Genomic DNA, 12991 nt, shown 5'->3' with positions numbered 1-12991 from the left:
AAAAGTATATTTGGAAATTGATCATGTGGACCCCCTAGTGGTTTGGAAACCTGAGCCCACACAGGTAGCAGGTCCTAGACCTGTCTCTACCTGTCTGAGGCTGAAATACTTTGCCAATTGTCCATCTGTTGTGCTGCAGTTGTGTTTGATTTAGCTCTGCGTTGGCGGTGCCCCTCACCCAGCCATCAATCAAATGAAAGTCATGGAGGGGGCATGTGTGATTTAGAACTATTCCCTTTTGTCCAGATACAAAAAAAGACCATCCAGACAGGATTGGATTGATTGAGGGAGCGAGAAGTGATGGAGGGCAGCATGCATTTCTACTGCCTTTGATCATTTTCTCTCGGATCATTACGGGTGCGGTCAGGAGAGCAACGGAGTGCCATCAGCACCTCTCACACACCCTGAGGGTCTTTCATCATGTCACCGCCATCATTAGACAAAAGAGAGGGAGCCATTACTGACAATGAAAGCTTTGCCTCCACTTTCGTCCTGCGAGATAGCAGATTTACCATTCTCTCGCTCTCTCTGCTGTATCGCCCCAGTGCATAATCTTTTAAGCTTCTTGTTGTTTTTAATGTAATTAATAGAAGCCCTGCTGAGGCTGCTGCTGTGATATATGGGAGGCCACTTATGGCTGCTCAGAGGCGGGTAAAAGAGCAGAAAAAAGGAAAAGAGGCTGAAGGTCAAGGACAATTTGAGGACTAGGATGAAGGATTCCTGTATGACCTGCACTCTATGGGCCTTACCTTACACCCTGGCCAAGGGCGTCACAATGCTTATTGCTACATTACACCCTGCCAACAGTCTATGTTTAAAAAGCAAAGACGCTTGTGAATATATCTACGCTGATGGGTGTGGTGGTCTGGAAGTGAGGTATGTTCTGCTAAATTTCTGGCATATTGCTTTCATGGCAAAGGAAAACACAGGTGTGCCACTGACTAAAGTAAACCTAGACAGACATCAACAGTCATACGTTCATTGCTATCTTGGCAACGCAGATGGGTCTTATGCCCAATGTGTGCATACCTCCACTTATTACACACACACAAGCACACAGCAGTGCACAGACCCAACTTTTAATATACATCAACAATAAATAGAAAGCTAAATAAAATAACATTGCTGTTCACATAAAAAAATCTGCTTGCATTATTAAAATAGCCTGCGCTTCTGGCTTTTAAAAGCAATGGCAAATTCTGATTGATTTATTGCACATTACGTGCAAAACACACCCATGAGTAAATAAGAGAATTAGAACATGCCTTTTGTGAATTTCGAGCTGTTGTTACAAAACCAAAGACACACTGACACGCCCTTAATCAAGCTGTGCTGTGCACAGTTTACAGCTCACCTACAGATCACTAAAATAGGGCCCTAATAATACTTTATGTCTCATAATTTGGGAACACATTCTGATGTTATATAGAGACATTTTTAAAATGCACTGGTACTCAACCTGTTTTTTGAGGTCCTCGAACACATTTGAGTTGAATCTTAAATATACACTGCATTAAGAGTCCCTTGGGGCAAGTTTAAGAACCATTCCGTCAAGCAAGGGAAACTTTACATAAATATTGCTTGTTCTTTTACTTCTGTTGTTCTTTTACTTATTTTAGCATAAAACCCCTGAAGAACCCTTTTTACGTAATAAAAAGTAGGTGGTAGACTAAACAGACAGAAACCATTTTTGACCTTGAATTTAGTTTTAGCTAAAACCAAGGAGAAAAACTTTGAATATGCTTTCACAAATATCTTATTTGATCAAATGTTTTTTGAAGTTTTCCTTATTTTGACAAGCGTGAACTGCCAAACCTTTCAAATAAACCATGCTTAGTTCTCTACCTAAGAAAACAATTTTTAAGGAGAGTAATCATGCTCAGATTTAGGAAAATATTAGCAGATAAACCATAGTGAATAGTCTGAATGACACAGCATAGACTGATTGACCACAGTTAGTTAAATATATTGAGATTCAATATGCATAATTTTGACTCAAACAGTGAGTGTGTTAACAAACTACATACGATTAGAAAGAGATTGCTGCAATTATCTTATTAGTTATGTAGTCAAGTAAACAGCATAATCTAATTTCAAATTTCAATAAGAGTAAGATACAAAATTCCGATTAAGAAATCTGATAGAGAGCTGGATTTTTGTTCAGGTTATATATGCTTAACCTACATTTCTCAGGCTCGACATGCATGAAAATAAACTGTGGTACCAGAAATAAGTAAGCACTGATTCAGAGCCATGCAAAAACTAAACCTTTTCTAACTAACTGATGTTTATATTGCAGCTCAGTGTGATTAAAAAGTGTTTGTGTTTTACATGATGTTTACGTTACATCTAACTCTCTGAAACTTGTGTACTTATATCAACTCATTTTTATTAACTGATCTCATGAAAATGCTCATGTTCTGCAGTAACTTAATTACAAAGTGCCTGTGTATGAGGTCAGTGATACATGTAGATGTTTAGCATCATGCAACATATTGCATAGGAAATAAATTAAAATTTATACATATGAGATAAATGTGGATTATATTAAATTTGCTAATAAAAAAACATGAAATTTCTGGACAATCAATGAAAACCTATGGATTAAATGTGTTGCACTTTGGCTAGTGCAGTATAAAACTGAGCAAACCAAATGGAGAAATGTAAATGTCACAATAAATTCAAGTCTGATGCGGACTTTAGCAATCAAATGTGGTGTGAAAAGCAATCCTACGCCTGCTGTAAACTGTCCAATAACAGTGCATGCCACATTGCACAAGTTTCTTTTCTACAAATACAATCTTGGCCAAGGACCATTTGGAGAATGTGCCACAACAACTGATGCTGTAGATCAGTTGTTATGATTTTTTGGCAATAGGCATTCTAAAAATGACAACTTGATTTCGGTGCCAAAAAAGCCCTCAGGATAATGTTTTGCCAGAAAATAACAAGTGTTAAACTGCAAAGAATGAGAGTTTAAAGATGTTCATGATGCTAAAACGGCTCCACTCTACAGAGAGAGCTGGAGGTCAGTAGGCTGACTGTCTGTCATATGTTAGCCAGCTCTGCCATTTCAAGGCAGGGTTTAGTCACTCTACAGTATATATAATCTGAAGACTGGCTCAGGCTAACATACAGAAGCTAAGAGGCATCTACGGAAAAATACACTATCGGATAATTTCCCAGGAAAGGTTAAACCTGATCTAGACTAAACAACATTTTGAATGGTTTTTAATTTAAATCCCTGTCTAGGAAACTGTCCATATAGGTCCAAATGTTTTAGACACCCCTGTCCAATACAAGCATTCTGCTACTTAAAGTACTGCCAATATAATAGGAATATCATAGCAGATAAATATAAAACTATTGACACCATGCCTCATGCCCAGCATGGGCTAGAGGGGGTATAAATCTCCCAGTACACACAGGCAGCCACATTTGACCATAAAATAAAAAATAAATCAGCTCTACACTGTAAAAAATGTTCACTGTAACATTATTACAATTACTAACTGGCAGTAATTTCTCCAGTGCTGCTTATATTTTATTTACTGCACTGATACAGCAATCCAAAATTACAGAAGATTGCTGTAACAAAATAAAAGCACAGCAGACTAGTTATATGCTGTTCGTATAGACTGCAACTATAATTATAATTCCTCTACTGTAGACACTGCACTGCTGCAAAAATGTTCAGGGTAGTACGTCCATGCATGCAGCAATTTAAAGCAGCAATTTGAACAGTACGATCATGCGTTTAATTTTTTTTGTACAGCTAGACAAAATGCTGACATGATAATTCTAATACATTTTTTAGGCACATCATGGATATCGTTAGTATCCAAATGACATAAAACAACTGCACGTTTCAGTACAGCTAGGGCAAAAGTAGTCCTGGTTACCTGGATTTAGTGCAACACTAAATGATTAATAACAAATCAACATTAGCGACATTTATATAAATAAATGTCATATAACACTAATTAACGGCAGAAATAAGTGTCACGTCACACTACTCTCCTTCCACACTCCCGAACTCCACTTCCCAAAAACCCACTAGCGATGAAGTCACCGTCTGCCGCTCACCTTTGTCCAATCGTGTTAGGCTCCCCCGTTCAGTCACCTGTATTCTAGGAAGTTCCGGTTCAATGTAATTCTCTGTTTTGTATATAAGCTTTCAGTTAGCGTCTGTACTTTGCGAGGTATTGTCGATGTTGCGTACTGAGCGTTTTTCCAAACCTTTTTCTGTCTGCCCTTTTGTTATGACCTATTTTTCTGTATCACGTATTTTGCCTTTTGTCTCAGCCCTTATCGGATCTTATTGGAAGCAAATTTTTTAACAGCGCTTCGATCTGTTTCTTTTGACCTCATAAATCACTTTCCTCGGAGGAAAGTGCAGCGACTGGGTTCTGATACATCAGCTCACAGATGCCCTGTGCTTTGGACATCACCCTAGGAGTGATGTGGGAAGAGAGCACCATCTACCCACCCGGAGGGAGCAGGGCCTTTGCTCCCTCTGAGTGCCGGCAGCTTGATGGCAAAGCTGCATAATATGCATGAGTATAATATAAAGTGTAGAATATCTTTGTACTTTTTTACATTTATCAGCTGTTCAATGTGATTTTCTTTAATATATCCATCTCTGCTGAATATCCCAGAATCCAAAAACCTGCTTTCACTGGCATTTTAGATAGTCTAAGCTGGTTTTAGTGCTCAATGGTTAATAGCTGGTCATACAAAAGAAAACATACACTAGGCTGGTTATTAAGCAGCCCTTGACCAGCAAAAAGTACAGTATGTTGAATTTGATTTTGGTAAAGCGGTTTCACCAGCTTGGTTAAGCATTGTCATACTGGTTGTTCTGCTTCGTTAGACTGTTCATGCTTGTAGATTTGTAAAATCATTACACACAAATATGAATCAAACAGCTTAATCAGCCTAATCAGCCTTAACTAGCCTTGCCTTTTTTATTTTAGAAGGGACTGACATGCTAATAGTAAACTAATAGTAAAGATTTACTATTTAAAAAATTTTAAAGCTGTATTTAGCTCTTTAGTATACATGATAAGATGACATGTGCTTCATCATGTGGGTTCCAGTGAACCCACAGGTTTTATGTTGGCCCCGCATAATTGATGTCAGTGATGGGACCAGGAGGGGTTAAACATGGGCCCATCTGGTTTGTACACTGTACATGGGGCCTAAATGGAACCCACATGAGATTAAGATGGACTGTAATTATGGGGCCCATTTGGGAAGCCGAAGTGAGTGCCAGTAAAAACACATGTATAAATCCACTCAGAGCCCAATGAGAAGTGTCCGAAAAAAAGACATTGGGTGGGCTTGGTTGCCCACTACCCTCTCAGTCCAACAAGTGACACTGATGACCAGCAGTGCACGCATACATTTATTTTTTAAGGATAAATATAGTGTGACAGTGTAATTTTTCATTGGTCCATTCCTAATGTATGTACAGTGAGTCCAAGAAGTATTTGATCCCTTGCTGATTTTCTTCGTTGGCCCACTAATAAAGACATGATCATTCTATACTTTTAATGGTAGATGTATTCTTACATGGAGAGACAGAATATTAAAAGAAAATCCAGAAAATAAATCTAAGGAATATATATTAATTGATTTGTATTTCATGGAGTGAAATAAGTATTTGATCCCTTAGTATTCATTAGTAGTTCTTGCTTTTACAGACCAGTTAGACACTACCAATCAACTTGTTACCTGACCTGAAGCCACCTGTTCTCACTAATCACTTGTGTGAAAAACACCTGTCCACAGAATCAGACAGATCACACAGATTTCAAGTCTCCAACATGGGTAAAACCAAAGAGCTGTCACAGGACCTCAGAGTCAGAATTGTTGACCTTCACAAAGCTGGAATGGGCTACAAAAAGATTAGTAAGGTGTTGGATGTGAAAGTAACAACTAGGGCTGTGACGATAATTTTATTACCGCAATACCGCGGTTATGGGACGTCACCGCGGTGATGAGCTCATTACCGTCATTACCGCATTTTTTTATGGCTGTCAAATCTGATTGACTGCGTTTTGAGCGGTAGTAAAATGCTCCATATAAGCACAACTGTGGTGAATTCAGTATTAATATGTCAAGTGTAAGTCCTACACTATAGGGCTGTGCAATATATCAAATATATTTTGATCGCGATAGATATTGGTGTCAAACGATCTCAAAATTCATAATATCGAATATAAAAATTTTTGTCATTTATCTGTGCTGCCGCTGCACTGGCGCGGCGGCGAATGGGTTAAGCAAAACGCGGTGCGTGGTACTCATTGAGGTCAGAACAGCTCTGGAGTCTCCTGCTCACTTCGTCTCCATTGAGGCTGCTGAAGAGAGTGAAGATTAGCAGCACTAATATTGGCTCGGAAATGGAAGCTACAGGGCAGGCTCAGTAAGTTGAGAAAAAAGGAAGAAAAAGACTCAGAACAGAAGAGAATCATCTGCAAGTTTTGCCGGAAAGTGGTGTCTGCACCTCTCGCCAACACATCAAACTAATTCACCCACCTCAAGGTAAACCATAGAGCCATGTAAGGTGTTCCGTGGTCACATTTTGAGAAAGTAAAATATATTAATTCATTGTCTGGCTGTTGGCTGTTCTGCGTGAGCACCGCGGAGAACGCGCGGCATTGCGCCTCAGTCTTGGGAAAAATAGTAAGGTTGGTTGAAGTGTAGTTCAAACAGCAAAGCAATGATATAAAACTATAACCACCATCTTTACTGAAATGTTGTTATCTGACCAAGTCTGAGGTAAAATGCGCTGCGCCTTGTCTCTTTCACAGCACGCGGAACTGAGTTCAGAACCGCTACAAATATAACCATATAAAACTCAGTTCAGATAAATAAACTTCAGATGAGTAAGGACACGTAAAGTGAAACAAAAATTGTCAAACATAAAGGACAGGTTTCTATTATTTTAAAATGGAACTAATGTCTTTTTTTTGGTCGGTTGTCTCTTGCGAGCCGATTTCTTAACGTCACGACATTTTAATCAACATATTATATGACGCGGGTCCCGTCAGGATATCTTGCGGCACAGACAGAACTGAATTGTTATTGGCGGGAACAGGAGTTTAATCAATCCAGAGGATGTGGGAGCACATTAATAAATAGTTAAGAAAATTGTAATAATCACGCAGTGATTCTCATGCACGCAACAAAAAAACCCTAAGCACAAAAAAGGAGCGGAGAATGGACCGACACGCGCACACACACACCGATTTTTTTTTTTTGTAATGTGGTAAGAAACGTGACCGCACTATTCAGCGCGGTTTTAATAAATATTTTTTTTTTTATTTTAAGCACTAAATGTAATTTATTAAATTTATTTAGGACCGCGGGGCAGGTGCGGCAAAACTGTGTATGTGGCGGGCTGATGCGGGATTAAAAGAAGGTTTTTTTTTGCGGAACGGTAACGGGACAAAAAAGAAATGATGTCTGAATTAATTTCCTCCAATCAAATATAATTTAACATGGTTTAAGAATATAAAATAATTTATAAACAAACGAAATATTTAATATTGAGCTAATAGCCCAAGTGCAAAAATACAAAATCTGTAATACTCTGCACTGCACAATTCAAACGAAATAGCCGTAACGCAGCTGCGCTCCTGCCCTGCGATGCAGCCGAAGCCTGGTGTGAGGCAGCAGAAATTCTGGGGTGAAAACTACATAACTACATAACTACACAACATAAGGAGACATAATGCACTCCAAATATTCAGGAGGGAAGTGAAATAAATGATACTGTACAGATATAATCTGTATCTAGTAGATATTTAATGAGAAATAAGAAGAGTGTGAATAAAAAAAAAACAGACGCCTATCACAGACTTCTTGAGCCTTGAGCCCGAACGCCCGAGGAAAGGGGTGAGAAATATATTTTTTTCGGGGCCGGGGGTCAGTGGAAAATTTTGCTGTGGATTAATTCGTCTTTTTTTTTAAACGAATATTAGAATATTCGCTACCAATTACTGCCGAATATCCTGAGCTCAAAACCGCTATTCGGGCCAGCCCTAAAATAGATCTATGGATGGAGAAGGGGGAGGCGGACAAGCTCCTCCTTCAAAAAGTCTGCTCGGAAAAAGACAGGTTAGCTGTACAATGACGAATTATACAGGCAGCATATGTTCACTTGTTATGCTGTATTTATGGTTTATGTAGAGGTTGTGTGTAGGCTGTATGGTTTGAAGAATAAAGATCTGTTACCAATAAATTTGTGGTGTTTTTTTTTTTTTTGGGGGGGGGGGGGTGTTTTGGGGTCTCGCGGTTAACCGCAATATCGCGGTGATGCGTCAGTTTTTTACCGCGGTTATAAAAAATCAATACCGCCCCAGCCCTAGTAACAACTATTGGTGCAATTATCAGAAAGTTTAAAGAGTATAACATGACAATCAACAGACCTCGGCCCGGTGCTCCAAAGAAGATTTCGCCTCGTGGGGTGGCAGTGATGCTGAGAACGGTCAGAAATCGTCCTGCAACCACTCGGCAGGAGTTAGCAAATGACCTGAAGGCAGCTGGGACCACAGTTTGCAAGGAAACAATTGGCAACACTTTGCGCAACAATGGATTCACATCCTGCAGTGCCCGAAAGGTACCCCTGCTGAAGAGAACACATGTGGAGGCGCGCCTCAAGTATGCCAATGATCATTTGAAAGATGAACCAAGTTATTGTATAAGGTTTTGTGGTCAGACGAGACCAAAATTGAACTTTTTGGCCTCAACTCCACCCGCCATGTGTGGAGGAAGAAAAATGCTGCCTATGACCCCAAGAACACTGTGCCCACCGTCAAGCATGGAGGTGGAAGCATAATGTTTTGGGGGTGTTTCTCTGCCAAGGGTACAGGGCTACTTCACCGCATCACTGGGAAGATGGATGGAGCCATGTACCGCACAATCCTGAGGGACAACCTCCTCCCCTCTGCCAGGGATCTGAAAATGGGCCGTGGTTGGGTCTTCCAACATGATAACGACCCTAAACATACAGCAAAGGCAACAAAGGATTGGCTCAAGAAAAATCACATTAAGGTCATGGAGTGGACCAGCCAGTCGCCAGACCTCAATCCGATCGAAAATCTATGGAGGGAGCTGAAGGTCAGAGTTGCCAAGCGACAGCCCACCAACCTTCATGATTTAGAGAGGATCTGCAAAGAAGAGTGGGCCAAAATTCCCCCTGGTGTGTGTGCTAAACTTGTGGTTAACTACAACAAACGTCTCACCGCTGTGCTTGCAAACAAAGGCTTTGCCACTAAGTATTGAGTGTGTTTGGCAAGAGGGATCAAATACTTATTTTCCTCATTGAAATACAAATTAATTAAAATATATTCTTTAAAATTATATTCTGGATTTTTGTCTTGATATTCTGTCTCTCCATGTTAGAATATATCTACCATTAAAAGTGCAGAAGGATAGTGTCTTTATTAGTGGGCAAACAAAGAAAATCAGCAAGGGATCAAATACTTCTTGGACTCACTGTATGTATGAACTCCTTAACATGACAAAAAATAATATTAATAAATACTTCACAATACATCACTTTAGCATCACATAAAGCAAATTAAGTAACATGCTTGTTAGGGCAATGTTGATTTAAAAAAAATGGTCGACTCAGAATTTCATTGTCGACTAAATGTTTACTATGTCGACTAAACACAGTGGAAAAGGGTTAAGGGCTGCTCAATCACTCATATTAAGTTTCATATTTGAAACTTATTCATGTTTTATCTGTCATAATGTAATATTTAAGATTTAAGGGTAGAGAATGGACAACAGGGTGACATTCACAGGTGTGCTGACTTGAGCAGGTAAGGTAAAATGTGCAAAAGGAAGCAGTGATTGAGAGGATGACAGTACTAGTCATTGATTAATCAACTAAACAAACAACTACTGAAATAATCTTAAATTGCAGTGCTAATGCACATCATAAGGGAAATTCTCAGTGTTTTTATTGTCCATTACAAATACATTGGAGACTGGTAGATTTTTAAATGTATTTTTAAATACACATGGACAAATTCTATTCAACATCTATTTATCTATCCGTCTACAGAGTTCGTTTATATGTATTTATTTAAATATCTATAATTAATATCATGACATGTTGGATCACTGACGAATACATTTCAATACATATTGTTCAGCCCTACTGTTCAAATAAATAGGAGCATTAAAAAATACCTTATGCACACTGCGACAGAGACATGGGTATAAGGGCAACTGTACGAAGATGTACTAAGATGTACCAGGACGTGGGGGTGGGGGACACCCACATCCTCCAGTGTCAAGGCCATCAAGGGTGTGCAGGTGCATGCATTTCATTCCAGCAACCCTCAGACTGGCCATGCACACAGAAAAACTGCACTGTAAAATGCACCGTGCAGATATTGGGGAATAAACCAAATATCAAATGGCTATGTATAAAAACATGGCACAACTCTGCTTCATCAGATCTGCGTGCACAAAAATGCGCCATGTGCTCTAGTCTCGGGAGTAGTGCAGTGCGTGCATAGGGTGCGTGTCCTTGAAACGCACGAGCCATCATCGCATGGCATTGCATTGCACTGCTGATGCTGCTCTGCTATTGCTGCTGGGCTGTACAGCACCGGTGTTTCTCTCGTGCATGCATGCAGAGCTGCACTGCAGAACCCGTGCAACCAACCAACAACCTCTATATACATCTCTTTCTCTCTTTATTTTTCTTACACTCTCTCTCGCTCTCTGTTTCTGGACTCACCTGCCTCGGTCAGCAGGGCTGACATGCACCACGCCACGCACAGCACGCTGCACACGCAGCCCGCCTGCGCCAGCAGCAGCTCGCGCCTCCTGCGAACTTTGAAGAGCCTGGTGATGACGCGCTTCTTGGAGACGGTCATGTTGCCGCGGCGGTCGTGTGCTCGCGCTCGTGTCGTGCTGCTGCTCGTGGGGCTCGTTGCGGTGGGCTTCAGCGCGTGGTCCTCATAGCCAAACGGGGAGAAAAGCACCCAAAAGCGGCGGCGGCGGGAGCACTCCGCGAGCTCCGCTCACTCCTGCATGCCTGCGTTTCTGCAGCCCCTCCAAACCCGCCGAACGCCCCCCTCAGCACTGCGCCTGCACCGCCGGACTCCAGCACGCAGCTCAGCACTACACTCTCGCGCCCATGCCGAGCGGCGCGCGCGTCCGCGTGTCAGTATACGTCCTCCAAAATGATGAGGTACAGCAGCAGTCCTCCTCTCACACACCTGCACGCGCACGCATACACACGCTGCTGCGCACTCCGCGCGCCTCTCTCTCTCTCTTTCTATCTCTCTCTTTTTCTCTTAGTGTCTCTCTCTCTCTCTCTCTCACTCTCTCTCCGGAGCTGATTGCACTGAGGTTAATTGCTTGCTCGCTGTGGCGGTGTGCGCGTGGTGATGTGACAGAGCCACGCCCCCTGAAGTTCTGCACTCCACATACTTACATTAAATCATTAAATGAGATTATATTAAACATCAGCGCGTGGGCTAGGACTTCAGGGGGCGCGGCTTTGAGTATATACACACTCTCAAAACGCTGGTGGACACCACTCCCTCTACAAAATGCTTTTAGCTACTTTAAGTTGCTAAGTTGCTCCAATTGCTAACACACAGCGTGTCTGGTCCCTGTAGATAAGTATTTCTCACATTTTCCTCTTATTTAATGTTTTATCCTTTATTTTATTATATTTTCTACATTGTACATTGATAATTAAGATGTAAAAACCATAAAGGGACATATATGCAATTACAAAGTAAACATAACAAGTGTTAAACAAGTCAAAATATGTTTTATACTGTAGATTAATAATAATAATAATGAATATTTAAATGTAAAAGAAATCAATGTAAGGTAATCACAGTGGAATTTTATTTACATTTAAATATGTTTAATTAGTTGTACCTTTGAATGCAGATTGTCCTTTTAAAAAAATCTTTTTTTTAATTCAATTTAATTTGAAAAAGCCACAACTTTTTGTACATCTCGGGTGGATAAGTTAAACAAAAGAGAAAAAATGACAAACATTGACAAAAGCTATAATGTGTGTGTATGTGTGTGTGTGTGTGTGTGTGTGTGTGTGTGAGAGAGAGGGAGAGAGAGAGTGCCTTATCATTTAAACACTTGCCTGATAGATTGTAGATTCAGCTCGGACCCATGAAGAAATGGAATCTCCTGAAGGTATCTGGTGGCCTGGTGTCTGTATTGATTATTAATTGCATTCACAAGACTTGGGTGCCCATGAGCTTGTCACTGGTTCACCGGTTATGCTTCCTTAGAGCTAATAACTGCATACCTATAATATATGCTGTTTCTATAATATATGTATATTAGGAACATCTGCACACCTGCTCAATCATGCAGTTATCTAATCAGCCACTCACATGGTAACAGCGCATTGCATAAATCTGTGTGGGTACAGTCATGAAGCATCAGGTAATGTACTTATCAATCATGAGAATAAAGAAAAAAGGTTATTTTGTGTGTCAAAATTATGTAGAAAATAAAAAATGTAAAAAAATAAATAAATAAAAGAAGATGAAATACATTTGATTTGACGTCCAAAGCATGTCAACACTTGTACAATTCTAATCGTCTAACAAAGTATCGTAGGGCCTTGTCTTTTTCTGGACTTTTGAACATTTTTTAGTGGTCTAGGGCAAAAGACCACAGTTTGGTTGACAAAGAAATTAGAGGTCCATATTGATTAATTCTATAACAGAAAAAGAAAAAGAAATGATGTTGTGCCAAAATCATACAGACAGTTGTTCCTAGTTCTGTTACTAACTACATTATAAAATATTTTTTATTAAATATATAAAAGGTTCCATTTTCATTAGACAGTAATATTCCTAGTCCAGCAAGACATACTCATATAAGGACAGTACAGCAACATTCCTCTACACAATAAACATTATACTGTACTGTACATTTTACATTATAACAGCCTAGAGCATCATCAGGAGTCTAG

General features: G+C 40.1%; 1 protein-coding gene across 2 annotated transcripts in view; it reads right to left on the bottom strand.

The window, feature by feature from the left end:
* The window catches only part of slc24a4b (solute carrier family 24 member 4b), a 77208-nt gene extending 65815 nt beyond the window's left edge, over positions 1-11393 (bottom strand). Inside the window, exon 1 of one of the 2 annotated variants that reach the window (XM_007255474.4) lies at positions 10766-11393. In XM_007255474.4, the coding sequence (XP_007255536.2) occupies positions 10766-10904 (139 nt within the window). In that variant the 5' untranslated portion in view covers positions 10905-11393. The remainder of the gene's footprint in view (positions 1-10765) is intronic. The other variant, XM_022684509.2, reaches the window with a different exon arrangement.
* Between the last annotated feature and the right edge of the window lie 1598 nt (positions 11394-12991).

This window comes from Astyanax mexicanus, chromosome 1 (genome assembly GCF_023375975.1).
Source record: "Astyanax mexicanus isolate ESR-SI-001 chromosome 1, AstMex3_surface, whole genome shotgun sequence".
Lineage (NCBI taxonomy): Eukaryota > Metazoa > Chordata > Actinopteri > Characiformes > Acestrorhamphidae > Astyanax > Astyanax mexicanus.
Note: the sequence above shows the minus strand (reverse complement) of the source record. Positions and strands in the feature narration are given on the sequence as shown.